This window comes from Bipolaris maydis (genome assembly GCF_028858645.1).
Source record: "Bipolaris maydis strain C4 unplaced genomic scaffold PSV08scaffold_11, whole genome shotgun sequence".
Classification (NCBI taxonomy): domain Eukaryota; kingdom Fungi; phylum Ascomycota; class Dothideomycetes; order Pleosporales; family Pleosporaceae; genus Bipolaris; species Bipolaris maydis.
Window position 1 is genome coordinate 1,482,151 of NW_027093867.1, and position 25,774 is coordinate 1,507,924.

General features: G+C 50.4%; 10 protein-coding genes across 10 annotated transcripts; 5 read left to right on the forward strand and 5 right to left on the reverse strand.

Annotated features, from left to right (window-relative positions):
• Positions 1-1,195: 1,195 nt before the first annotated feature.
• Positions 1,196-2,137, reverse strand: PSV08DRAFT_404009 (glycine cleavage H-protein-domain-containing protein). Its single transcript, XM_066093667.1, has 3 exons — positions 1,940-2,137; positions 1,799-1,861; positions 1,196-1,674 (listed from the first exon to the last, which is right to left on the reverse strand). Exons 1-3 carry the CDS (start codon positions 2,073-2,075, stop codon positions 1,364-1,366), a joined length of 510 nt encoding a protein of 169 aa, XP_065948738.1. The 5' UTR covers positions 2,076-2,137; the 3' UTR covers positions 1,196-1,363.
• A 118-nt stretch (positions 2,138-2,255) lies between these two features.
• Positions 2,256-3,002, forward strand: PSV08DRAFT_320771 (mitochondrial 37S ribosomal protein bS6m). Its single transcript, XM_014221773.2, has 3 exons — positions 2,256-2,342; positions 2,406-2,437; positions 2,506-3,002. Exons 1-3 carry the CDS (start codon positions 2,319-2,321, stop codon positions 2,786-2,788), a joined length of 339 nt encoding a protein of 112 aa, XP_014077248.1. The 5' UTR covers positions 2,256-2,318; the 3' UTR covers positions 2,789-3,002.
• A 270-nt stretch (positions 3,003-3,272) lies between these two features.
• On the forward strand, positions 3,273-4,706 carry PSV08DRAFT_364537 (uncharacterized protein). The gene is made up of 2 exons (XM_014221772.2): positions 3,273-3,943; positions 3,997-4,706. The coding sequence occupies exons 1-2, from the start codon at positions 3,302-3,304 to the stop codon at positions 4,546-4,548; spliced, it is 1,194 nt and encodes a 397-aa protein (XP_014077247.1). The 5' UTR covers positions 3,273-3,301; the 3' UTR covers positions 4,549-4,706.
• Positions 4,707-6,900: 2,194 nt separating this feature from the next.
• On the forward strand, positions 6,901-7,736 carry PSV08DRAFT_404011 (uncharacterized protein). Its single transcript, XM_014221770.1, has 2 exons — positions 6,901-7,295; positions 7,413-7,736. Exons 1-2 carry the CDS (start codon positions 7,028-7,030, stop codon positions 7,535-7,537), a joined length of 393 nt encoding a protein of 130 aa, XP_014077245.1. The 5' UTR covers positions 6,901-7,027; the 3' UTR covers positions 7,538-7,736.
• An 87-nt stretch (positions 7,737-7,823) lies between these two features.
• Positions 7,824-11,193, reverse strand: PSV08DRAFT_207477 (uncharacterized protein). Its single transcript, XM_014221769.1, has 2 exons — positions 8,454-11,193; positions 7,824-8,398 (listed from the first exon to the last, which is right to left on the reverse strand). Exons 1-2 carry the CDS (start codon positions 11,171-11,173, stop codon positions 7,894-7,896), a joined length of 3,225 nt encoding a protein of 1,074 aa, XP_014077244.1. The 5' UTR covers positions 11,174-11,193; the 3' UTR covers positions 7,824-7,893.
• A 623-nt stretch (positions 11,194-11,816) lies between these two features.
• Positions 11,817-14,814, reverse strand: PSV08DRAFT_404013 (uncharacterized protein; the record flags this gene model as incomplete). The annotated part of the gene is made up of 2 exons (XM_014221768.2): positions 11,817-14,589; positions 14,638-14,814. The coding sequence occupies 2 exons, from the start codon at positions 14,812-14,814 to the stop codon at positions 11,899-11,901; spliced, it is 2,868 nt and encodes a 955-aa protein (XP_014077243.1). The 3' UTR covers positions 11,817-11,898.
• A 414-nt stretch (positions 14,815-15,228) lies between these two features.
• PSV08DRAFT_411483 (uncharacterized protein) lies at positions 15,229-19,061 on the forward strand (the record flags this gene model as incomplete). Its single annotated transcript, XM_014221767.1, has 2 exons — positions 15,229-15,277; positions 15,328-19,061. The coding sequence occupies 2 exons, from the start codon at positions 15,229-15,231 to the stop codon at positions 19,059-19,061; spliced, it is 3,783 nt and encodes a 1,260-aa protein (XP_014077242.1).
• A 550-nt stretch (positions 19,062-19,611) lies between these two features.
• On the reverse strand, positions 19,612-21,864 carry PSV08DRAFT_185448 (uncharacterized protein; the record flags this gene model as incomplete). The annotated part of the gene is made up of 1 exon (XM_014221766.2): positions 19,612-21,864. One exon carries the CDS (start codon positions 21,862-21,864, stop codon positions 19,612-19,614), a length of 2,253 nt encoding a protein of 750 aa, XP_014077241.2.
• A 634-nt stretch (positions 21,865-22,498) lies between these two features.
• PSV08DRAFT_364542 (Alb1-domain-containing protein) lies at positions 22,499-23,227 on the forward strand (the record flags this gene model as incomplete). Its single annotated transcript, XM_014221765.2, has 2 exons — positions 22,499-22,529; positions 22,606-23,227. The coding sequence occupies 2 exons, from the start codon at positions 22,499-22,501 to the stop codon at positions 23,121-23,123; spliced, it is 549 nt and encodes a 182-aa protein (XP_014077240.1). The 3' UTR covers positions 23,124-23,227.
• Positions 23,228-23,417: 190 nt separating this feature from the next.
• Positions 23,418-25,366, reverse strand: PSV08DRAFT_228212 (uncharacterized protein; the record flags this gene model as incomplete). The annotated part of the gene is made up of 1 exon (XM_014221764.1): positions 23,418-25,366. One exon carries the CDS (start codon positions 25,364-25,366, stop codon positions 23,432-23,434), a length of 1,935 nt encoding a protein of 644 aa, XP_014077239.1. The 3' UTR covers positions 23,418-23,431.
• Positions 25,367-25,774: the final 408 nt, after the last annotated feature.

Genomic DNA, 25,774 nt, shown 5'->3' on the forward strand with positions numbered 1-25,774 from the left:
TTGTATTCCTTGTGCTGAGTACCTTTTTCTATCGATGTAACATATGTAGAGGTGTTTGCACCTAGTTATATTGTTACATATATAGCGGGGTGAATATGCTCTTGTAATGGTGTGCGGTGTGTTTGACGAAAGTCTTACCTCATACCTTTTTGGTCCCTCACTCAGGCCACGAGCACTGTACAACAATCAAGAACGAACTGTTGCGTAAGAATACTATTTTTAAGATGATCTTCAGAATCATCGGCGATTTTGAAGGATTACAACGTCCTACTCTCAGCCAGCGGCGATGTCTAGTGGTGGAGAGATGTTAAAGAACACGTGCTTTGTATTCACCTAATCGATTCGCCGCGAATCTTTCATCATTCTTCTGGGAGAATTCGTTGCAGGCTGCGTGGCCTCCCATCTTCTACAGATCTACAACGGCTGTCTTACACGGAACCTTTGGGTGCACGTACAGTAGGAGCGGTCGCAGGGATAGCTTTGTATGAATATGCAAGATGTACCGATTTGGGCTAACAAGCTGAAAAGAGAGGCCAGCGGAAACTACATGCAGGTTTATTTGGCAGCCACATAATCCAAGTATTTTTCCGGTTTGCCCAACCCTCAGCTCAGACATCAACAAGTGTCACTATGAGGGAATAGCATGATAGTCTGACCATGATTTCGGGGATCGAGATTCAGAAAGCGTTTTTTCTATCAAGTTTACCCTAGATAGAATGGCAGTCAAAATCAGTTGCTGGTGGGTGCAGTCGAGTTGGTGGGCTGAGGTAGCTGTGGTTATATGGATGAATCCAATGACGTCAGACAGCCCTCATATCGTGCGTAGCTTGAGGCGTATCATCGCCATGCACTGCTGCTGCCTTATGCTCAACCTTGAGTCATAAATCATTCTTGGCCGCCCGCACAAGCACTTCATTTATATGTCCCGGAGTCCTCGTGTCCAGTAATCTTGCCTTTTTCGGCATGTGAGTGCGAGTATGTATGTAGCAACTGAATCACCGACATTGGCCATGTACTCATTGTTGCTTTGTAGCCAATGTCTATTTTCACAAAGAAAACGCCGAGCTTAGACAGTGTGCGATCATGAAGGAGCTTAAAGGTATAAAGGAGTATCGAAAAGACAGCGAGTAAGCATGCGAGAGGGGCCATTGTGACAAAAGAGAGGGGTTAGCAGCAATGCAAACGTCCGAAAATGCAGCAGAGCTGTTTGGTGTCAGCGGGCTATCCAAGGACCTTACGACACAACGGAAATGAAGGTTTTGAATTCATGTTATATTTGGCGCGCCCTGTTGAAGAATGTGCGCAGGTATCTCGTATTATGCACTCATGTAGCCTGTCCTGTCCCTGTGTTTCTTTGGAATATTTACTCTTCAGTAAATGCGGCATACTCTTCCTTGCTCATGGTCTTGCCCTTGGGCTCCGCTGACACAGTGATCTTTGCGACCCAGGCATCGCCCTCGGGGTCCTTGTTCACGTTGCCTGGCGTGGTCTCCAATGCCTCATTGACTTCAGAAACAACACCAGCGATGGGGGTAAGAATGTCCGAAGCCGACTTTACAGACTCAACGGCGCCGATGACGTCGCCCTCAGCCACTTCCATGTCGACCTGTGGAAGCTCAATGTAGACAACGTCGCCGAGGGCTTTGGCTGCGTATTCTGAGATGCCTAGAGTGCCTGTGTCGCAACATGTCAGCGCACGCGACCCATTGTATACGTCTTTTGTGCAACAAGGCAGAAAAGATGTATGTTGGGGTTGGGGGTGCGGGGATTGCGGGGACATTGAAGCAAGTCAACGTACATGTCTTGCCATCAGCAGACAGCTCAATCCACTCATGGTCCTCGGTATATCTCTTCTCCTTGACTGTATGAACCGTCAGTCTGAAGTATAAAGACTTGAGACGTCTTGTTGCGACTCAATTACGGTGCGGGAGTAGCGTACGTGCGGCAGATACCGAGAATAGCCGTTGCTTTTGAGCAACCTGCTGCCACCTCTGACACACAATTGGCGAGGGCCTCTTTGCAGCCACAGAAGAGATTCGACGGGCGGCGAGGGAGATGGAGAGACGGGCGGCCATTTTTTCAGCGATTGTAGCGAGAGCAAGAAAAAATCGGGAGCTTCAGAGGTATATCAAGGGAAGCTTTGGCGGAATAGGCAAGATAGCAGCAGTAGGTCGGCCGCGCCAAGACCTAGTAAAAAAAGTGGAGCTCTTCCGTGGTTTGGCGGAAAGGTTGGCCGCTTTCGAACACTTTTTGCGACGGAGAGAGCGGGCATCCAGACTGACAAACACACGCGACCCGCGCGCAATCCGACGCCAGACATGCTGTACGAAATGATCGGAGTGGTACGACATAACTATTCGCATTGAGTTGCCCACAATATGTCAATGTGCTGACGAGTGCTTCAGGTACGGCCTGGCCGCCTCTCCGAAGTCAAAGAGTAAATCCCCACATACCGTGGACCTGCCCCTCGAAATACACTCTTGTCTGACCCGGCCTTTTATTTAGAATCGCCAAAACCGCTGGAAAAATCGTCCTCGATCAGCAAGGCGTTGTGCGCGGCGTCTCCAACTGGGGCACTTTTCTGCTCCCCAAGCCGGCCAAGAAGCTGCAATCGACACATCACTATGGCCACCACTTCATTATGCGCTTCGATGCCAGTGCCCGCGCTCAGCACGCCCTGCGCAGGACCATGAGTCTAGATCCGCGTCTTATCAGATACAGTGTAGTCAAGATGGGCACCAAGTTCGAAGAGATCAAGGATGTACCGGGCACAGCCAAGTTTAGGTGAGGGGCAGCAAGTAGAAAGACGCAGGATGTATCATACAACAGAGGAAATATGCATTTCAATATGGCGTTTTGGGTGGCATTCATGAAGAAGAACTGGGCTTGCTATCAAAGGTGGGGTTATCATAATCGCTGTGGTACCCATATATAACAATTACTATCTGAGACGAGCGAGCTACACAGCCTACAGGCTCTCATCGCGAATTCACAGCTTCCGTGCAATTTCTTCTTTTGGTTTCCTCGCTCTTCGCCTTTCCGCGCTTTCCCAGCAAGTCATCCAGCTCAGTAGCAAGCAGATTACAATCGTCTCTTTCAAGGCTTGAGATGAACGAAATGGCCTACAATACTGCTCATGCAACTGCTCCGGTGGCGCTAGAATTTCATCTCTTTACAGTTAGCAGTATGTGCGCCACAATGCACACATACGGACAGTCAGGCCTCCCCCAGCCAGGCCCATCCAGCCTTGCCGACCACGATATTGCCTCTTCCCTCCATCACTCTCTTTTCTGCCACAGCCATGTCGCCCGTCCCATGGGAGCAGGAAATCAATTTTGCCAGCGCATTGCTGCTGCACTCGTGCATAACCGTCTTTCTAAAAGAAATCAGCAATGGTACAGCCATCCTTTACCACATATTCATTCTTGCCAAAGACAAGGCTGCTATTGATACTTCTGTCATGCTTGACGGCTACACGTCTGTCTTCTCAAGAGATCAAGATGGCGAGCTGGCTGAGTTGTACTTTACAAACTCTGGGTTTGTCCTCTTAATATGCTCGCTTGCGTCCGCAATCACCATGAACCTAGCTCTTCCAACAGGAGTACTAAATGCACTGATTGCAGCTACCTTTGGCTTAACCTTCCTGGCATCTGCTGCAGTGGCATGCAAGAAGAAGAGTTTCGTCATGCCTATTATGGCTCTTCGGCGTGCAGGGCGATTCATCTGGTCAGACACGCCGTTTGTCAACTTCTTCTCATTGATTTACATTGCTGTAGTTTTGAAAGGGTCTTCGAGGCTTGCTTTGAAAGACTACGTCATCTTTCGATCCATTGCAATCCTGGAGCTTGTCTTTATGAAGGCTAGACTGGCAGCTGCAGACGCAGAGACGCAGCAGGTCATGTTGAAGCGTCTTGTAGATAGCGAATACGCTGTCATCAGCAGTGTAAGTAGGACCTACAATGTTTGATATCAGCCACCCAGCTTACTTGACATCAGAAATGCCTCTATGCGGCCCGTAGTCCGCCAAAGCCACTCGAGCACTCGCGTATTGTACCTTTTATGAGCTCCCAGCGCTTAATGGTTATGTTATACAAAACTGCAATAGGACATATAGAGGGTTCTGTTTGCGGGGCATCAGGCCCTGCTACGATGGCTATCCCAAAGTACCCGGGGTTCTTTAAAGACGAGGCTGCACAATACGGGTGGCGGGTCTACCGCGTGTCGCCCACTTACGTCTTCATTGAAGACTGCGGTCAGACAATGGTCACTGAGACAATGAAGAGGGCGCCAACCAAAGAACGAACAGGCATGGCAGCTCGTTATACCAAGTTCATCTCATGGAGCCACGGAGTACTGTTGCGCCGTCTTGGCAGGCGCCGGGTTGTTTGGCTGATGCAGACAGGACAAGATGAGCATGGAGCTGATTGCTGGAAAGGCAATATCAACCTTGTTACGGGGTTGAAGGAGAAATGGCTTAACGACAGAGGCAGATTTAGGCCCATGACCGGCGATGACGATGGAGACGCAAGAGTAAACATCGTATGGTAAAAATAGTCACCGGCTCGACGTACACACCAACCCTACAATCAGGTTCACTACACGCGAAATGCAAGAAGACCGCGCAAAAGCTGACCCTGTGTGCGAGCTAGTCGGCCAGAACACGGCAGTACATTAGTATTTACAAATTAAATTCTTATCTGTAGGGACTGGTCTCTCCCGTCAGCTAGAGATGCGGTGAAGGCAGCAACGATAGGAACCAGCGTCAGGCATTCTTTGTGCAAGGATGGGAGTGGGTAGGTGGCTAGCGCTTCCTTAAGTTAAGCTCTTGTCATCCATTCGACTTCTGACCATAATGTGCAGCGGGCAACCCCCACGGCGACTGTTGAACACGGTTGGATGGGGGTGGGGTGGGGTGGGGTGATGAGCATCAGCCTCAATCTCAGATGGTTTCCCATCGAGCTCTTCATCTCTCGCTCATCCACCAACCCGGATTCCAACTCAAAGAATGCACTCAAGAATGCAAGCGGCATAGCTAGCTTCTGGGATCAATTCAGCCTGTACCGACGCAGGCCGGATGACCACCCTGCTGGAATTCGGGATTCTAGTGGATAGTAAGCCGTGCTGCATCACCGACCGCACCCAACCCCCAACAGCCCAATGTCAATTCTGAACATATCGCCGCTCGATTAAACGCCTCGGCATCAGGACTCCAGTGCCATCACCTGGAATCAGATCCTCTGCTCATTCACATTTAGCCTATGGTTAAGTTCAGGGTCCTTGCATCTGCTCTCTGAGGCTGAAGGACATGATCGGTAGCGATTTAAATTTTTTAGCATGTGGGTCAGGATGGCGTGTTGTCAGATCCTCCGAGCCTCTTTCGGCAATGCACCCAGCATGGTGGTCCACCTCCGATCCTGCCATGAGTTAGCAAACGAAGAGGACTTGAAGCGTGGAACCAAGGAGAAAGAGGATTGGGTGAAGGAGTCAAGTCTCGCAACAAGACCCTATTCTGCCAACATTCCAGTCACTCACTCGGCTTGCACTCGGGCTTAAAACACATCATCGTCAATGACATTCAGGTCCGCCTTGCGTCTTTTTGCATTCTTTGGGGCCTAGCGCGCGGCACGGAACGTCTACTTAGTCTTATGCTCAAGAGATCCACCATTACGTACTACTAGGGCCGGCAATGCAGATCCACATCAGGCAACGAACGCCGATGTCATGTCAACGACTATCACCACCCGGCCTAGCACTAGACAGCTGGTTCGGAAAGGCGCATCCATGTACTACGGGTCTTGCATGTGCAAAGGAATGGGTAAATGCTGCTTGCAGCAGACAGTCTCTGGAAGGATTTTGTCTAGACCCTCACCCACAGCTCATCGTTTCTACAGGACGCAGCAACAATGTCTTAGCTACAGAAAAAGTGCGGTGTCATAACCTTCATTTGGCAACTGACATGTCAAACGAGAATAGCCTATGTATCCCACAGCTCATGCTTACGTGTAGGACTTTTGGCGTACTCGGAGCTGCCTACTATGACGAACTTCATGGCTTGCACGTTACACAATGAATGCGGGACGATCCTGGACAAGACGCGAGTATTGAACAAGTGATTCTTAGCAATAGGCCCCGCTTTTGGCATGCTTTTTGGCTAAGCATGCATACACAGGCGAACTGATCTTACGGCTCGGGCTAGTAGTCAGGATATACAGCCGATGGTCAAACTTACAGGTACTAGTCAGCCGACAAAGTTGCAACTACTGCGTCACGCTATGCTGGCGTGTCAACGATGTATACTATCTATTTCTTTTCTATCATTGAGTAATCCGTATTCAGGAATCAAGGGGGAAACCGAGTACACAAACAAACGAGGATCAACTCTGTGTGGTGGTCAAAGTCAAGCGTTAGACTTTCAGCCACCACGACGTTCCCACGGAAGCTTCTCCGCCCGCCATGTTCAAAGTTGGCTTACAGGCAAAATACAAACGAGCCAGGATCGTACCTAGACACCTTCACGTTGCTATTCGGGATACCGCGGGTTGCACAGCCTATGCTGACTGTACTGCTCGCTAAAAAAAAAGAGGAACGGATCTCGCCGGATCCTGTCGACCAAAAAAACGCCCAAGATGGAGATGCAGCACAGGGCGAGTAACCGCGAGCCTCACCGTATCCCGCTCACGCCCACCAACCATGTAGATCACTAGTCGTGGGCCTGTGACTACTGCAATTGCCAATAATGCAACCGCCACGGAAAGGTTGGGCGCGCGCATTCAAACGGTAAGACTCCTTTTCTCAGCCGGCAAAGGACGAGAGTATCCATGCAACTTCACTGGAAGATGCTCTGCCGTGTAGTCATTGACAAGTGTATAAAAAGAAGGCGTCTATCCTACATCTCTTGCTATCTTCACCCAGACAATCAACACATCTCTCATCTCAATACGAAAAAGAGTCTATCCCATCTCATCTCCCCTACTCGGCCAAAGCAAAACAATTGTCTTTTCTTCGAGATTTCCACTACTACGTAAAAATGAGCTTCTCCACCCTCCTCATCGCGGCCCTCTTCTCCAGTGCCATCGCCGCACCCCTAGCCGCACCCCTAGCCGCCTCGTCGAGCCTCGAAAACGGCGTGCCCCTCAGTATCTGGGGCGGCCAGAGCTGCAACAGCCAAGGCGTATCAGTCTCGTATATTCCCATAGATGGCACATGCTTCGGTACATCCCCCATCTTCAGTGGAAACACGGATTCATTCCAAATCACCGCGGATAACATTCCGGCTTTGCCTAGTGGATGCAAAGGTAAGTTTTCTCTTCTTTCTCTTCCTTTGATCACCTTTCCCCTTTTTTTTTGCTATCTCTTTTGCACTTGTTATTTTTTTGGTTCTTGTTTGATATACTAACAAAGTGATGAAATAGTTATTGCATACGACACCGACGGATGCCAAGGCAACCAGATTACCATCGACCAGGTTGGCGGCGATTGCAAGTCATTTGGTTCGTTTGCGCCGATTCGCTCGGCCCAGGCTGTTGGGTGCAACTAGACGAACACACGTTCTTCTACGAACAAAAAAAAGGCCGAGGTACTAGAAACAAAACGCGATGGTCGAAAAGTCATGTCTTGATGAAATAAAAAAACTCACAATAGTAGCAGTGGTAAAGGGGGAAGGAATGCGGTATATGAACGAAATAATGCGATTTAGAATAGTTTGAATGAGTAATGATTAGAACATTCCTTATATGCGCACCTCTTTGCTTTGGTGAAAATGTACGGGTATCGCTTCAACCTCCCCAGTGAGAACCCCCCCTTCCCCCTCTATGCCTCAAACCCTACAAAAAGGCAACCAAGCGAAAGAAGAACCATTTACACAAAATACATTTAAAAAAAGAACAAAGACACTCAATCCAACTTCCTACTACTCCTCTGCACAAGCGTCTCCTTCGACGACCCTTCTTCCTCACTCGTACTAACAATGTGAAACGAGAAATCCAGCTCACCCACGAGTCCCTTGACCGCCTTCAACAGCCGCTCTACCTCCATATCGATGCACCGCGTGCTAACAGCCATGACGGCAAACGCCGCATAACCCGGTTCGGTAATGTGTTTGAGGCTGAGGATCTCCGGGTCGACCATTTCGAGTTTGCGGGAGAGGTGGGCGCCGGGGGGTGCGCGGAGGTAAGGGGGAAGGGGCTGGGCGTTTGTGATGGAGGAGGAGAGCATGGCGAGTAAGGAGGTTGTTTCGTGGGATGTTACTTTTGCGTCGGAGATTACGCGGCGGAGGTCGTGGAACCACTGAGCTTTGCTGTTGGTGTCTTTGAGTTCCGGGTCGGAGGATTGCTGGGTTAGCGAGGGGTGGGTGAAGGCTTCGGATGTGTAGCCAAGGAGGGCTGTGTAGTTGACGATACTATTATGGTTGTCAGCTTCTAGTTTTTTCTTTGAGGAGAAGGCGCGATGCGTACTTCTCAACATGCGTGATAATCTTTTCGTATTCTTCCCTCGGGAACTTGCCCCCGAGTGGGAATTCCCACCTCACAAAACCAGCATGCATCTTCAATCCTTGGATAGTTAGCATCTGCTTGGCAAAGACCTTGTTTCGGGCTTTGACTAGCTGGTATCCTGGGCTGTCCTTTTTACTGTCTTCTTCGCCACCAAGTTCGCCTCGAATACGACCCATAACCTGCTCGTGCATGATGGAGAACAGATTTGCAGAGAGATACAGTGCACCACCAAGCTGCTGGCGGAGAACAGAGTGCTCGGTGATTGGGTAAGGAAATATTGTCCAGAAAAATGCTACTGCAACACCGGCAACGACGGTGGCCAGACGGTAAGGGCCTAGGATGTAGATGGCGTATGCAGGTTGGCCTGTCCCTGCTACGGCTGCTTGTTCGCCAATCTTGCGAACCTGGAGCTCGTAGCCGACAATCATAGTAGCAGTGACGACGCTAATAAGTCCAACAATGACCAAGTCTAAACGCTTAAGTAGAATGTAGAATCCAATCGCAACGAAAACCCAGAGGAAAACAAGTACGCCAGGCGTCTTCTGATCAGGAATGTACCAGATGAGCCACGCAAAAATCATTGCTACAGCTGTTCCGATAATGCGTAATAGAAACTGGAACATTGCTTGACCCGCAGTAGGTGTCATAGAGATGGCAACCATGATCAAAGACCATACTAAGCGTTGTTCGACGAAGAACCTTTGTGTCGGGCGCAGGAAGGCTATGATAGCTAAGCTCATCGTGGCACAAGCGGCACGGAACCCAAAAGATGATTCAGGACTGCGGAGAAAGGCCGGAATTCCGCGTAACCGGTCTCCAAATCTTTCCCATGCATTGGCGGGTGGTAGATGCTCTGGGTCCTTCTTTTTCTTGAATGCCTCTCCCATGTATACAGTAGTCTTGTTTCTATCGAACCCAGCGACTGTCGTCTCATCGTCCGAGTTTGCGTCTTGACTTTGGAAAATACTCTTCAGCCACTTCTTGAAACGTCGCCCGCCTGGCCAGATGAGCTTGTTCTTCATGGTCGCTTGGTCTTTACTGTCGGCGAATTTTACCAGTTCGAGCGTTGAGCGGCTTATCGAATGAAGCAGGAACATAATGTAGAGAAGCATGAAGAGCTGGCGTTGGTCTCGCTTCCTTGTCGTAATACTAGGAATAAGCTTCAGGGTCTCCTCATCAATAGCCGAGGGACATGTGAAGTAGTCGTCCCTAAGCTTGATTCCCTTTGTTTTGACCCAATGGTGGAGTGTAGACTCTTTCGTACTGAATAATGCATCAGCCTGCTTTTGAAGGTGATCAGCAAATCCAGCATCTCCCGGTTTGACAGAGTCTCCTTTTGCCTCCGCATCTTCTTGGTTCTTTCCTTTCTTTTTCGGGGGTTTCGTCAGCTGCAATCTCAAGAAAACATGGGAGAGACCATCATCAAGAGCTTGAAATATGTTGCTGAGCGGCTCGTGCGCAAACCTGAACATCTCATTCCATTCGTTTACAGTTTGCCTGCGAAGGGCCTCGTCATGCTCGTCTTCATGCCCATCCCAGTGGTTAATTTCCGCGCTGCGTTCGAAAAGATCTATGATTGAGGTTAAGCCCAAGACCGGTAGCAAGATTGATCTAAGGTTTTTGAACATGACTTCCAAGTCGTCGGGCGACATCTTTCCAAATGCAACCTCTCGCTTTGCAAATGGGAGGTCTGCAGAAAGCTTTCCGTGCAGTTCCTGCAGTCCTATCGTCATCTTCTTGACAGCCTCAATTTCTGGCTTCACCTTTGATTTTGCTTCTTTCTTCTTTTTGTCTCCTGTATCTGGCACATAGCTCTGCGCAAACATATCGCTAGTTTCCAGACTGTTGAAATAGGCCTTGTGAGCACCTAGGGCGCCCTTGAGCAATCCAATATACCCTGCGAACTCTTTCATCACGACTTTCCGCGACGTGACAGGCACAACGAATAAGCTTACGCCTGTCGCGATCGCAAATCCTGTCATGAACGTTTCCAACAGCCTCCGTACGAACGTTTGGCACTGCGGTACCGTCTGGAACAAGAAGCCATTAGTTGCCGCAACGTTAACAAATATGGCGTATATTATCGTAGGAAAGGCAAGTTGTGGGAACTTGGCTTTCATAGTATTGACCACGTATATTTGGAAGAACAGCCAGACTGCGAGAACAGCAGACTGAGAGGAATTGTATGCTTGTGGAGGTACGGCAGGATCTGTCGTGTGCTGTCGCGCCTTCACACCAGTCCAGACCATAAGCATTGCAAGGGCAGCTCCGATACAACTAGCGAGTATGTTCATAGTCATAGTTTGGATGAACTTTGCGCGCGGCATGATGCAGAAACCAAGAATGGACACAATGGCCGTGAGGTATCCCAATGTCGTGTATGTTTGCGCAACATCGGTTGCTTGATACATGGAGAGCGCAATAGTCGGCGGTAGCGCTGCTTTCCCCATCATCAGAAGAGTTGGAAGGTCCAGTCCTAGTTTCCCCCATGCTGCTTTCAATCTCGATGGTTTCTTCTCTTTCTTCTTCTCATTCTCTTCTGTTGAAGACACATTCTGTTGATAACCAGTAGGTTGTTCCGGCTCCGCACTGGGTGTCGCACTGGGTGTCGATCTTGGAGTCGTGTTAGAATCCGCTTCATCTCGTTCATCAGTATTCCTTTTTGTCGCCGAAGATGCCATCGTAACGGCAAGGACCCAAGTGTGTCTCACAAGCCTACACGTCAGAAGGTGGAGAGAATGCAAAGAGAAGAAGAGACATTAAGGCCATTGTCGGACGAAGACGGGCAACAAGGGTGAATTCTTCAATCAAATTTCATGGAATATCCGACTGTCCGTCAGGAAGTCCCTGTCGGCAGCTTGGAAGGTCCGAGTCACGTCATAGTATGCTTTGCAATTGGTCAAGCATTATGCCAAGAGAGACTTACAACTTAGCGCACGCCCCCTATGCCTACGCCAGAGCCATTCGGCCCGCAGATCTGCTTTCGGTACGACTCAGGTCCGTGTGAACTGGATGTCAGCCAGTTCTTCAGCCAAACATAGTCATCAACAACTGCTGATCAAAAGTCTTGGTCACTAGATGCTTACGTTCTCGAGATAACCGAAAACTTTGTCACATTGGCGATGGAATTGACAGTCGAAGTGGTGAACCTGTATTACAAAGGGGCCGAGAACTTTTTGGTACCAAAATAGTAACGTTGCCATTAACCGGCTACGGGCCCTTGCAGGATAGTAGTCCTTTAATACACAGAACGTTTCTCATCGTTCATCGTGCATAAACCCGTATAGATTATCTTATCACGATTGAAAGACTGGGTATCACCAAGGAAAGGTAGTACTTGTTCATTAAAATGCGAAAACGAGGATTTTGAGCTGCTACAGAAACTTAACAGCTATGATACAGTTTTTCAAACGACAATGCGCTCGAAGCTGTACTTTGGCACCTTTTTACTGATGAGCATGCCCATCTCCCGCTTACTACGCTGCTCCTTCTTGCCGCCTTTACTATTCTTCATCTTTTCTACACCCTGGTCTGCCTTTGCCCCGAGTGGCAACATGGGCAAATCCTCCTCTCCATTCAGTTTACCTGTAACTCCAAACGGCTTGCCCTGCATCTCCAAAGTCTGAATGGAAGGCTTATTTGAAGCAGGCACGGTAGATGCGTAGCGTAGGAACTCAGATAGTAGCCCACGAATGAAGTGCGCTTCAAAGAAACCACTAAGAGCGACGGATGCGTCCTTGTTCAATGATTTGAGCATGTCGTCACCATTTTCACATCCAGAAGTTGAACCCACCGACGCGAGCCAAGCTCCGGCGCCAATGGCATCAAGCGTGCTCGAAAGTAGGGAAGCAATAATAGAAACAGCATGATCATCCGGATCCTCTCCAGAATTGTCAGCACCAGCGGTTTCGAAATCAACGAAGCCCAATGGTGATGACCATCCTCCATTCTTCAACTCAAGATGTAAGAGGCGAATGAGTGATTCAAGGTCCCGCCGTGGAAGCATGGACCGAAGTGTTGAACTGATGATCGAGGCAGGGAAAGTGTGTAGTCGAATGAGTGCAGGTCGCAAGGTGTGACTCCGAGTCAGGAGACCGTGGTCGAGAACTGACAGGGCGTGATCGATTTCATGCGATGCTGCCTCTAACTCGGAGGTGATATCGACATCCATTTCAGCTTCGGGTGGAGCAGTGCCATTAGTCAATAGCTTCGTTTCTTGAGCTTGTTCCGGCTCGTCATCTATACTTTGGATGAGTAGCTTGATAGCCTGAACGACTTCGCCGATTGGAAGAAACTGGGTGTGGTTCAAGACAGCAGAGAGAATGTGCAAGTCAGCATCGTAATCAACGAGAGCCTTGACAATATCGCCATCAACGATAGTCGGTACCGACTGAATCTGGCCGTTTGCTTCATCGAGGAGTGATCGGCGAATGGACTCCTTGGTCAGATGGCCTGTCTGCAGAAGCCACTGGAAGACGTTGGGTGGAAAGAAGCCAATCTTCAAAACCACTCGAGGTTCCTGATCGGCTTCGCTAGCATCTATGCAGTAGAATATCTTACTCAGTGCATACAGCGCATACTGACGATACTGTTGTCTTTGGTGTCCAGGAACAACAGTTGGCATCTTCCATCGAGGTAGTTCGTCCTTCGCAGGCTCCCCATCAAGCTTGTCAACGACCATGGCGTCATCTTCCGGGAGGCTTGGTCCGCCACCGTTAGTCAGTGGTCCACCCGAAACCTCGTTCTCACGTTTCTGCACTGTTTCGGCACTCTCAAGCTCGATTCCCAGATCTGCGGCGAAGTGTTGTTCAAACTTTGCAATCTTGCCCTTGGCAGCATATTTGTTCAGTTTCCACTTCCTCTCTTGCCAAGCTTGGCCGTCAATTCCCGTGCCAGTTTTTCGTTCCGGTGCAATGCCTTTGCCAAGAGCATCGATAAGCAAAGTGCCCTCAGTCTTAGCCCGCTTCCGAGGTGCTGCACCTCCAAACTGCATACCAACAACCTCATCTTCTCGAACAGCTACCACCAACCCAATGTCGGCGTAGTACGCCACCAGACTGCAAGGGGACGCTGAATGTTCACTGGTCTCTGGTTGTGCATGCTTCCTCTTTTTTGAGGGACTGGTAAGCTCCGAAGCAGAAGAGCCGGCGACTATTGACTGCAAAGCTTGTAAGGAATTGTATTTGACGTCGAACACTCTGCACATGTCTTGCGACGTAGTAAAGATCACGTCCTGTCCGGTTCGTAGGAATGCGTCGACACCTGGCGCAGGAAGAACAAACTCCGAAGAAAGCTTAGGTACAGTTCCAGAAAGATCGTAAGAAAGCAGTGTTCCCTTGATGATGAGATAGAGCCCGCCGCTGGATGCGTGCAGATTAATCTGCGTAGAGCTACTCTGAGAGAGGAATGTTTTCGATGGCGCAGGAAGATCCAAGGCGAGTAAGCGTTTTACGGGCGAGAGCTGAGTGGTCGTAAGATCCGCAGACCTTGGTTGTACTTGCAGAAGTGTCAGGACTCTTGCACCATTCGTCTTGCGACCAAGGACACAAAGCACCTGGACAAGGTCAAGAAGATCGGATGTGCTGTCTGCTGTAGGGTCCAAAATCGTCGCAATGTCCTGTCGGCTTCGAAGCAATCCCCGCGTCACAGACCTGGCGCTAGCAAGTGTGATGTATTCGATCGCGACTTGAGATTCTCCAGAAGAAACGAGCGACGTGAGGTTTACAGTCCATCTGACGGCGTCCAGGTCTGCGGAAAGACAAATGACATCGCTATTATCAAAGGTCGCAAGGATGTCATGAGTCGCATCTTTCGAGGAACCGCTAGGAGCCACAGGAAGCGAGTCTAATGTGGAAATACGCGCAGCAGCAGAGGGAGTGTACGTCGTCTGTATGGTTTCGGTGTGTTCTCCATTGGTCTTGTCATGGAAACAAACAAGTTGCGGCTTATCAGCGGGTGATGAGCCGGTAAGAGATGCGTATGTGAAGCGATGCGCTGGTGTCTTGGAAGGGCCTTTTCGGTATATGGAGTAAGGAGCGGTTGTAAAAGTGGCGCTGGGCGGAAGCGCATATGAGGTTACAAGTTGGGGATTTTGAAGCTGGGAAAATCTGAGCGGCTATCGCATATCGCAAATTGAAATACATACACTGTAGATTGATACACCTTCGCCGTCCACGCCGACAGCGATCTCAGTGCGCTTCCTCTTCTTGATGCCGCTAATGCTGCAGACGCCGGCAGCGTGCACACGTCCATTTGTCGAGCCGACGGGCTTGGACAGCGATGCCAAAGTGAAGGGAGCGCCAATGGGCTGATCGGACGACATGGTGTTTGCCAGACCTGGAAGTCGGGTTATCTGAGGTCTGCGTGAGCCGTAGGGCGGAGCGCTTGCTTTAGTTTGGTGGTCGAGTGCTGGTCAAGAAAAAAGTTGGAGCTTTGGCAGAAAATAGGGCGGTGACCAGAGTGCGAATTCTTGGCGTGCAGCTGTGGCTAGTGACTGACACGTGCAGGGGTGGTAAAGTGTGGCTGTAGTGGCGTCTCTAGCGCGTCACGTCGCGTGTCCTGTAAGTGTCTTTTGGTCATCGTTAATGATTGCGGTTGTATGCATTCACTTTACGACGTTTACGCACGCAATCCATATTTCAGCCCGATTTGTTGTTTCTATAGACCTGCCCCGATGTTACGAATGCTCTGGTAGTCTCTGAACGTGTATATGGCCCTTTCCGCAGTACAACCTGCAATGAATCTGGAGGCAAAGACCGTACATCCATTTTTTTCTAAACCCCCCAGTATGTTCCTGGCTAGATGGTGGACAATCAGATGCTTACGCTTCGCATAGACGGTCAGATACCAGATTCTTCACAACCCAAGAATAATGCCTCAGCAAACAATGTCCACGACGTCCCCGAATCCACAGATACAGACTCCAAGCCTAGTAAAGGCCGTAAGAAGAGGGCGTCAACCAATGATGGAGGGAAAGAGAAAACCTTTGTATCTCACTTAAAGAACCAGGCATCTCTGGACCGCTTCACTCGGCCTCCACCGACACAAACAATAATTCGGGATATTGTGGATGGCACAAGCGACTCTGTCGAAATTTCCTTGGAGGTAGATCCCAACCACGATCGAAGGAAAAGGCAGAAGACGCAATCTCCAGAGCCCTTGCTCGATTCATCGGCCTTGGCAAAACTTGAATCGCCTTCCCTGGACTGGCACCAACAATTACAAGTACAGGTCGATGGGCCAGCGGACTTGGATTCACCACCAAACACCCATGTGCACACCGACGTGACCATGACCGGTGCACCAGAAGTGATTGAATATGGCCAGAAGGAACACTCAGACACATCTACCACGCCTAGTACGCCGTCACTGACAGCTTACCCGGAGCCAGTCGCTGTTCCGTCTGAATCCCTACTTGAAGAGCCAAAGAATGTGACACCAAAGAAGCAGATCAAAATCACCAAAAGCGGTCGACTTGTCTCCAGCCCACCAAAATCAACAGTAGATCCGACATCACCTCCAAAGAAGAGAAGAGGCCGGAAGCCTAAGCATGCTAAAGTCCTTCCTACAGTGACGGTTATCAAATACGGCACAGACCCAGCGAGCCGATCTGCCATTGGCCAAAAGATCGAAGAGATCTTGAGTGCAAAGAGGAAATCGACTAAACGCGAAGCATCTCAGAAGAACGCACAGCCGAAACCAGCTGCTCCGTCGAAAGTAACGCACCCTTTTTTTCTTGGCAAGGCCCAAAAGGACTCCCCTCCAGTCAAGGTCATCACAGAGCTGCCCGCCGTGACCCCCAGGAAAAGCGCGGTCACTCCGGGAAAGTTGCGTGCCGAGACTCGTAGAGACGAATCACCAGAGCCCACTTCGTTCTATAATAGGGGACTACACACAAGCAAAGCTGGCAAGCAATCCGGTCTCAATGAGCCCTCATGGCCGACTAGCGAGAATGTGCATGTTCGCAATATGGAACCAACAAACTTGCCAGTGCGCCTGGATAACTCCAACTCTGTGCAACTAGCATTGAGACCACGAAAGATGAAGAACGCTGTTGTAACCCTTCCAGAACATGAAGATATGATTGCAAGACTTGCACACGATCTTTCCAAGGATCAAAGCCGGACAAACAAAAACCGTACGACCGAGTTTGCACCTCCTCAAGATGTCCGACTCCCAACACGTCTACTCACCACCGGTTCCAATATCAAGCGTAGAGTACATGAGCAGCTGCTGGCTAGATCACCCTCCCTAGCTACTGCGGGGCAATCACAATCATTCCACACAGCCGTTGTAGATCTCCTCAGAGAAATTGAGTACAATCTCACGCCCTTTGATCAGGGGAAGTGCGAGGTCCAATCTTGGGCCCAAAAGTATGCCCCAAAATCTTCTGCTCATGTGCTACAGACAGGAACAGATGCAGTAGTCCTCAAAGATTGGTTGCAAAGTCTGACAGTCATGACTGTGAGCGGTGCATCGAAAACCACTGCTACAGTAGATGTGAAACAACCACCCCGGAAAAAACGCAAGAAGGCCTTTGACGACTTTATTGTACCAGACGATGAAGAAGAGGAGGAGGAAGACATGGTGATGCTGCCCCATGTAGAGGGAAGAAGCTACATGGAGCCAAGCTCTTTCAGACGGCCACAGTGGACGCGCAATAAGAACGTCATACTCATCAGCGGGCCTCACGGGTGTGGCAAAAGTGCAACCGTTCACGCAGTGGCTAAAGAGATGGGATTTGAAGTTTTCGAGATCCATGCCGGAATGCGCCGCTCAGGCAAAGATATCCAAGACAAAGTTGGCGACATGACTGGAAACCATCTAGTGAACCACAAACGCAACGCAGCATCGATTCAAGAACCTTCCCAGACCGTAGAGAATACAGAAGAAGATCATGTAGACGCGCTTGAAAAAGACATCAGCAGTGGGCGGCAAGGGACCATGACATCTTTCTTTCAAACAAAGCCCAAAGCAATAGTTCCAAAAATAAAGGCACAACCACGACCGCAGGAAGTCAAGAAAGTAGCACCATCACCGGCCCAAGCTACTCTTCCACTCACACAAACGTCACGTAAATCTCAGAAGCAATCTTTGATTCTTATTGAGGAAGCCGACATCCTATTCGACGAGGACCAGCAGTTCTGGACGCAGATCACAAAGATTGCATCGCTTTCCAAACGTCCCATTATTATCACTTGTAACGATGAGAGACAAATACCAATGCACGACTTGCCACTTGCTGCTGTCTTACGACTTCAGTCTCCGCCTGTGGAGCTCGCCGCTGACTACCTACTTGTTCTGGCTGGTAGAGAAGGACACGTTCTTGCGCGACAAGCTGTGAAGGAGCTTTACCAATCCAAGGGTTGTGATCTCCGAGCTAGTATTATGGAGCTTGACTTTTGGTGTCAGATATCTGTTGGAGATCGAAAGGGTGGCTTGGAATGGACTTATCAACGTTGGCCACCAGGCAAAGACGTTGACGAACATGGCCAAACACTTAGAGTTGCTAGTGAGGGCACATATCAATCCGGTATGGGTTGGCTCTCGCACAATGTCTTTGAAGCCCCCACCAATACCGCCTTCGACAAGGAAGAGGAACTACTGCAAGAAGTCTGGACGGATTGGGGCATCAGCCCTTCAGACTGGGGAACCCCAATGACGAGCAACCAACAGACGCTCAACGTGCAGAACACAGAGCCATCCCACCGCATGCAAGCTCTCGACAGTCTAGATGCATACACCGAGTCCCTCAGCGCAGCAGACATCTTCTGTCGCGTAGACCTCCCCTCATACAGCACCTCCCACACCCAACCCACCGACGCCTCCCAACCCCCCATTCCCGAAAAATCCCGTCAAAACTACACCCTTGCAGCCCCTCTCCTCCAAATCGACCACACAACCGACTTCCTCCACCTCTCCACCTCCCTCACCATCCAAACCCACCTCCTCATCCACCGCGCCTACCCAACCATCTCCCAAACCCGCACCACCCCCTCCCCAGCCCCAACCTCGGAGCCCGCCTATGCCAAAGCCATCCTACGCCACGAACAACTCAAAGCCTCGAAACAACACCTCACACGCTCAGACTTTGCCGCCGCACTCGACTGCCTCGCCGCGCCCCCTGACCAACTCCTCCCAGAACGCACCTCGTTTACCCTCACCCCTTCATCTTTCGACCGAAACTTCAGTATCATAACGCTGGATCTTGCCCCGTACGTTCGCAGCATCGTCGCGCATGAGCAGAGTCTCGAGCAGATGCGCGCGCGAATGTCCGATGTACTCGGCCCCGCTACCACCAGCACAAGTGCTGCTGGATTGGGCCCAGCGCGCAAGGCGCGGACCACGCGGGCGAGTCGCGTTGCGCTGGAGGGAGGGGTGCGCGAGAGCAAGAGGCGGGACAGGTGGTTCGAGGCGCTTGGGGAGTTTGATGGCGTGATGCGGACGGCGGGGCGGGCGTGGGCAGGGATGGGATGGAGGGGCGAGGCGAAGGATGACGTCCTTAGTTTGGTGGGTTCGGAGAGGGATGGCGAGTTTGAGGTTGATGAGGATTATGTCATGAGTGGGTGAACATTTTTTTTCACAAATACATGTCATGTATATTGGTTGGGTTGGAAGGCGGGTTGATACTTTGCGGATTTAGGCTTGATAGTGTAGATACATATAAGATCATGTAGATAGAAAATCCATCAATGACATAAGTATGCAACAGGGGATTCAGCGCACGGGGCAGATGTATTTTGAAAGCATCGAATATTCATTTCAAACGTATCAAGAGAACGAAAAAAAAAACTCCCGTGAGCTTTCTTGTAAACACTGCATGTGTACCCATGCGCCCAGAAGAAGAAGAATCAGAGATAAACAGTAAAAAGAAAAAAAACAGACTGCCACCCAACCTGACCCTAAGGGGCAAACAGGTACCTAAACGCCTATACTGATTTCCCATCATTTCCACCCTATCTTTTACAATCTCTCCATCCCCCCCCTCGTCCCCCATAGATCCCAACCACAAACATCAACATATGCAAACCTCCCCTTCCCTCCCCCCCCCTTACTCTTCCTTCCACGCATCTCCCTACCGTACAAACTCGAGTTTGATACGCTTAGCGCCACGAGCAAACTATGTCGCAGAAACGAGCGGCAAACTCTGTCTCTTACGCTGCTGACCCCTATTCGATGCATTTCCCGCTGTACGCATCAAGTTTGGAGAGATTTTAGCAGAAGAAGAAGAAACAGGCAGAGACTTGAGTGGGGGTGTGGGGACATCAGCGTCGGCTTCGGATTCGTAGTCCGAAGTGAGCTGGGTAGAAGGGGCGTCTTCGGAGTCTGCGTCGCTGGCTTCCGTTTCGGGGTCGAGGTGGGGCGGTGATAATGTTGGTTTTGTTGGGGTGGTTGTGGCGACACTGGATGGGGAGCAAGGTGTCTCGTCTGTTGGTGCTTGTGTGGTGGGTATGGAGAGTTGAGGCGGTTGCGGTTTGGTGGCTAACTTGATCGAGAGAAGATCGTCGTCGTCGTCGCTTGGGAGAGCAATGGTAGTAGCTTCTACGTTTGGAGAGGCTTGTGCGTATGCTGCCACATCGACTGGTGGTAAGGGAGCATCTTCTGCAACTGTGACGTTGTCTGTGGCGGAATGAGATGGTACGGGCGTTGATTCATCAATGCGTTCGTAGAAGAGCATGAAGACATTTCCTTGATGAGCCTCTTCTTCAGAGACAGGGTAGACACTGTCATCACTGAAGCGCCACCACTGTTCCGACGGGGATGTGACAGCTTCTTCCTGTGTCTCTTCCTGTTCCTTTTCATCCTCGATATCCTTGCCATCTGTCGATGAGGCATCAGCCTCCTCATTATCGCTCGGCTTGGAGACAGTCTTTGGGTGTGACCGGTAGCACACATAATGTCCGTTACCATGTGACCCGTAGTGTGTGACAGCAGCCCGCAACCGGTATTGGAAAGGGGAATCGAACATGGGCTTGCCCCTTGGTAGCATGGATTCCCTAGGATCTTTTGGCCACTCTTCTTCAGACATGGCAGGCTTTTCAGAGCCAGCCGGAGCACCGCCCAGGCACCAATTGCCCAGGTCCAGGACACTCGGGTATGAGACACCAGCAGTATTCTTGAACGGCATACCAGTGTACTCATTGAAACTACTACGGTTGACATGAAGTACCAATGCCTGGGGTGCTCGCGCGACAACTGCCTGTTTCGATTTAGTACTCTGTACCCAGTTCTTCTTGGGCACATTCAGAGTCTTTAGGAGCGTTTTATCTTCAAAGTCCTCCTTTTCCAAAGCCTCCTGCACAGCGTCGAGTCTGGCCTTCAATGGCGATTCGGGCTTTTTAGAAACAAGAGGAGTTAGGGTCTTCTGTAGTTTAAGTAATGTGCACTTTGCGCACTCGACACCGTCGATGAACTCCAAGTTCGTATATTCGTCAAGACATTCGCGAATGTCGTAGCCGTGATTCTTTCCCAGGGAAACGGTGATGCAGTTGAACGGGATAAGTGTGAGACCTTCCGAGTAGCCGCAGGATGTACAGCCGACGCGTTGTGCGAGGCGGCCCTCAAGAGGGTTTGCTGGGGCCTGTACGGCTGGCTTCTCTGAATCACCTTTCTCTCCTTCTTGCGTCTTTTCATCTGCGTTTGGTGAGTCACTGAGAATCTTTGTGACTTCCAGCCAGGAGACCGAGGATCGCCTCTTACTGCTCGCGGTCTTCTTGACCTCTTCATCTAGCGCATCCAATATCTTGCTATAATACTCCTGTGCATCTTGCTGCTCAAAGGTACTCATCGACTTGAGCTTGCCGCGTATCCAAAAATGCTGCCCCTTGTTCTCTGGGTCGTTGAGCTTTGTTATTATCTCGAACAGCGCGCCGTTGGTGCTTTCAGGCGAGAGCGAAGGATGCTCGGATGTGGTTTTGGCGAGATGGTCGCGCAGCGAAGGAAGCGAGGCAAGGCCTTGGATGACGCTGTTCTGGTAGCAAGAGTTGCTGATGTTTCCCAAGCCAGGCGGAACATCACCGGAACCCATGGAAAGAGCGCTCGCGACGCCTCTGACGCCCTTTGAGAGCAGGTTGCCGGGACTCATTCCAAAGAGGCTACCAAACATGCCTCCACTCTGCGCCGCAGCATCGTCGGATTCCGATCCAGACGCGGAGCCGATCGAAGACGCACGTGAGCGCAAAACGTTGGTCGCCATCCTGAGAAACCGGCGTACGTAGAAACCGATGGGAAAGCCGAGATAGTCGAGAGCTCTGAGGAGAAAGTATGCACCTATGATAGTGCCCAGGAAAAGGGAAGTGGGAGTGGAATGCGAGTCGGATGTGTTCCAGCGCTGTTGATAGGCGTCAAGTTCGGGGTATTCGCCGTAGCTCATAGCTCGTAGGGGGCTGTTGTAAAAAAAGATAAAGCTGAAACGTGCAGGAGACCACGACGCTGTTTTTTGTGTTGGAAGGAAAAAAAAGCGGGTGGGCGAACGGGAGCGAAGGTTGGTGAATGATGATAAATCAGTGAAGGCGCAAAGTGGGAAAGGGTTCCAGTCTTTCAGCCCTCGGGCCAGCGCATGGACGGTGTCGAACAGAGCAAACGCGGTGGTGTGTTTGTCTGCGACATGGGAGAGACGAGCGTACGCGGACGACGGTCGAAGGGCGATGGGCGACTGCGGTGGGTGGCGGAGGGTTGGCGTGAATGTTCGTAGGGCAAGGGCTTTGCGGCTACTGAAGAAGGTGCGGACATGCAACTAGCGGCCGAAGTGGATCCGGAATTTCGGTCCTTGACGAGCTAGTGGGGGAACTTTTGTAGATTTGCGACTCCCGATTCCACGACATATCAAAACACACACACCTTGTAGACCTTTTTTTTGTGTGGAACTCGAAAAAAAAGATATCTTTTTTTTTTCGACCATATAGACCAGATAGGTCGAGTACTTTTTGAAACAAGAAAGAAAAAGAAGATTACCACATCAAACAACTCCCGCGCAATCACCGCAACAAAAAAAGCCAATATACACAATGGCCAAAACAGCAAAAGTCAAGAAGCGCCGTTTGTCCTCCCCCAACATACCCATATAAACCTCTACCCCCTCCCCAAAACACCCACTAAATTTCTCAAACAACAGAAGTCACCATCCACTCGCGCGCCGCGCGCCGCGCCGCCTCGCCCTCCCTCGACCTGCCCAAATCCGCCCAAAAGCCGGCACACACAACACGGGACTCAGCCTCGCCATCGCGACCATCCTCCATCAACCCGCACGCGCTCGCCGCCAAAGACGCAGGCATCCAGAAGCGCCAGAAAAAAGGCACAAACATGACGCGCGCGCAGCGGCTTCGCCACCAAAAGGGCCTTGAGCGTGCGGAAGAGAATATGGATAAGTTGGCGAATAAGCGGCTCAAGAGCCTGGGCAAGGGCAGGAAGGTGACGGAGAGGGCAAAGGGGTGGGAGGATATTAATGGGGAGGGGGTTAAGAAGGTGAAGAAGGGGGGGATGTTGGCGGATGGGGAGGGTGTGGAATTGAAGAGAGGGGACAGGGAGTGGGGAGGCGATGAGGATATGGATGAGGCGAGTGAGGCCAAGGAGGTGGGTGCTACGGTAGCGCAGAGTGTAGCTGTGCCAGAAGAGGTGGATGAGATGTTGTAAGCGCTGTTTTTTTTTGGGGAGGGGGGAGGAAGTCGACGTCATGATAAACCAAAAGCACGATACCCAGAAGAAATGAATCAATGTGTTGCTCTTTTTTTTCTCTCTCTTCTAATTCTTCACATGCGCACTGTACAACCGCATTTTCGTTTTCAAGGAAATTAACTAGCTCCTATTCAAACATACCCTACACACAGGATATCAAGTGCAGTTATTCAAATTATTGTACAAACCCCCCAGCCTTTTTTTTACACACACACACACAAGCAAACAAAAAACCTACCCTCTCCCAATTGAAACATAATAACCCTTTACCTCGCCCGTCTCCCCCACCCATTCTCAAACCGATTATCCGCCTCGACGGCGGCAGTAATTTGATTCTTGTACGAATGATACAACTCGCGAATCTGGCCCTTTTCCTCCATACGCTTTACAATCTTGTGTGCAGCCTTTGCTCTCTTGCGGTCACTCCAGCCTTCTCTCTTTACTAGTTTCTTCTCGGTGAAATGGCCCTCTGCTTTTAAGTAATCTTTGACCCACTGGTAGAGATGGTAGCGCCAATGATACAAAGTGTGTGCGACCTGGGCGTTGGCTTTGCAGGTTGAGCCGACGGGGAAGCGGTGGGACTCTGGGGGTATGCGCTCTTTTTGGTAGTTGTAGGTTGGCTTTTCGCCGTTGGGGAGGGTTTCCGAGTCCGTGGAGAGGGCAGAGGAGGAGGAGGAGCTGTCGGAATCGGAGTCGGAGTCAGAATCTGAGTCTGAATCGGTAGAGATGGGTTCGAGGGTGTCTGGGTTGTACGGGTTGCCTTGGAAGAGGAGCTCAGAGCTTGCGGTGTGGTTGGTGCGGTTGCAGGCTTCGCAGTGGGGAGACATTACGGCTCTTTCGCTGGCACTAAGGTCGGTAATTATCAGGTCTGGTCGTGCGCGGATAGCGCGGGTAAAGTCAGTAGTCCAGGCTGCTGATGTGTATTTTGATCCCGCGAGGCCTTTGACTTCGTCGTCGAGTTTTCGGAAAGTCACTGTATAGATATTTTTGGTTGCCTCGAAACTAGGGTGAATCTTTTTCATAACCATCCACTCGACAGCATGTCTAAACAAGTCCTTTGTCTTTGCTCGGGAGAGGCTTAAGGTCAGCCGCAGCTCGTCCAAGTCGTCATTTGCTGCGGGTTCTCCGATAACATTTTCTGTATCGTCGATAAATTGCTCATCATCTTGATCTTCTTGAAACATGTCAAAGGCGTTGGTCTCTTTCTCATCTTCGCTGTCGTCCTGATCCGAAGCCTCTACATCGTTATCCTCTTCCTTGATAAACTCGAGTTCTGAATCGGAGTCAGACTCAGAATCTATGACAACTGTTTTTCGCCGCACAGGTGTTCCTGAAGACGAAGCCTCGTTCGCACCAGCCCTTCGTCTCTTCAGAGCTTCCAGAGCTTCTTGTCGCTTGTTCTTTAGCGTTGTGCTTGTTGACCTGCGACTGTCTGCAGCTGGAGATGATCGTAAGAATGCAAGGTCTTCTTTGAGTTCTTCTTGCTCTTCGTTATCCATCGTATCATCAGCACCATCCGAGTCTTCCGCATCTGATGCAGAGTCTTTGTTGGCCCTGTCTATCTCATCTTCGTCTTCATCTTCATCGTCAGATGCGGGTCTCCGTCTTTTAAGCTTGCGCCTGACACTACGAGGCGGGGTATGCTCCTCTTCTTCCTCTTCTTCCTCCTTGTCTGGCGTAGAAGCCTTTCTAGCGACCCCTCTTTGAGTGCTGCATAGCGTAGGTTTTGACTTGGCTTGCTCCTTCTTTTTCTTTCTCTTCTTGTCTTCTTCTGAGCTCTCGATTTCGACTTTGATAGCGTGCCGCTGACGTTTGCGTAGTATTACTACAACAGTTGCCTCGCCTTCAGACTCGCTTAGTGTTGTCTCGCGTCGCCGCTTTTTGGACTTTAACTTGGGCTGCTTCTTAACTTGCTGTTCCTCTTCTGAGCTTGAAAGGCCATTTGAGTGATTGTTTCGATCATTGAACATGCCTATGCGCAAGCCTCTCTCTGTCTCTTGTGCCAACTCGTCTTCGCTCGTTGAGTCCTGATATGCCTTCTTTGACGCCCGACTGGTGCTGCCTTTGGTCGGCTTTTGTGGCTTCTGGGATGTGCTAGCCATGGGTGTAGCGGAGGACCTAGTCGCACGCGATGTCTGGGAAGCAGGCGAGAAATTGATCTTGGTCTGCCGCTTGTGATCCCGAGCTTTTTTGCGCGCCATCTTGGACTGATCCTCTTAAATTTACTTTGCTGCTTATTTCTTATCGTTGACTCGCAGATTCTGCTATGCGCGTCGCTGTCGCGTTGAGTGTGCGCGTTGCGCAAACAGTGCTAGAGTGCTAGAGTGCTGAAAACTTTGTGGCTTTCTTCGAAATATATGCAGCTTGTGTACATTTAGATGCATATATTCGGCTGCTTTAGATAGCAATTAGATGTGCAAGGAGGCACAGTGCAATTCTTCGATGAGTGGGGCGAATGTAGAAAGATTGCAAGGGTCCAGCGAGGCGCGCGAGCACGTGCGGCAGCGTCATCATCCACAAACACTCGGTCACGTCTTATCTCACTAGTCAGACGATCTGCTAGAGCCACGTGACAATCCAAGCACGTGATAGCTTACGAGTAGCTGGCA

Bases quoted from the DNA above. Each gene is read 5' to 3' on its own strand.
- PSV08DRAFT_404009 (XM_066093667.1), bottom strand. From the start codon at position 2,075: ATGGCCGCCCGTCTCTCCATCTCCCTCGCCGCCCGTCGAATCTCTTCT. The intron at 1,862-1,939 runs GTACGCTACTCC...CGGTTCATACAG, and splicing joins ATTCTCGGTATCTGCCGCAC to TCAAGGAGAAGAGATATACC. The intron at 1,675-1,798 runs GTACGTTGACTT...GTTGCGACACAG, and splicing joins GTCTGCTGATGGCAAGACAT to GCACTCTAGGCATCTCAGAA.
- PSV08DRAFT_320771 (XM_014221773.2), top strand. From the start codon at position 2,319: ATGCTGTACGAAATGATCGGAGTG. The intron at 2,343-2,405 runs GTACGACATAAC...CGAGTGCTTCAG, and splicing joins TGTACGAAATGATCGGAGTG to GTACGGCCTGGCCGCCTCTC. The intron at 2,438-2,505 runs GTAAATCCCCAC...CCTTTTATTTAG, and splicing joins CGCCTCTCCGAAGTCAAAGA to AATCGCCAAAACCGCTGGAA.
- PSV08DRAFT_364537 (XM_014221772.2), top strand. From the start codon at position 3,302: ATGTCGCCCGTCCCATGGGAGCAGGAAATCAATTTTGCCAGCGCATTG. The intron at 3,944-3,996 runs GTAAGTAGGACC...ACTTGACATCAG, and splicing joins AATACGCTGTCATCAGCAGT to AAATGCCTCTATGCGGCCCG.
- PSV08DRAFT_404011 (XM_014221770.1), top strand. From the start codon at position 7,028: ATGAGCTTCTCCACCCTCCTCATCGCGGCCCTCTTCTCCAGTGCCATC. The intron at 7,296-7,412 runs GTAAGTTTTCTC...GTGATGAAATAG, and splicing joins TTTGCCTAGTGGATGCAAAG to TTATTGCATACGACACCGAC.
- PSV08DRAFT_207477 (XM_014221769.1), bottom strand. From the start codon at position 11,173: ATGGCATCTTCGGCGACAAAAAGGAATACTGATGAACGAGATGAAGCG. The intron at 8,399-8,453 runs GTACGCATCGCG...CAACCATAATAG, and splicing joins ATTATCACGCATGTTGAGAA to TATCGTCAACTACACAGCCC.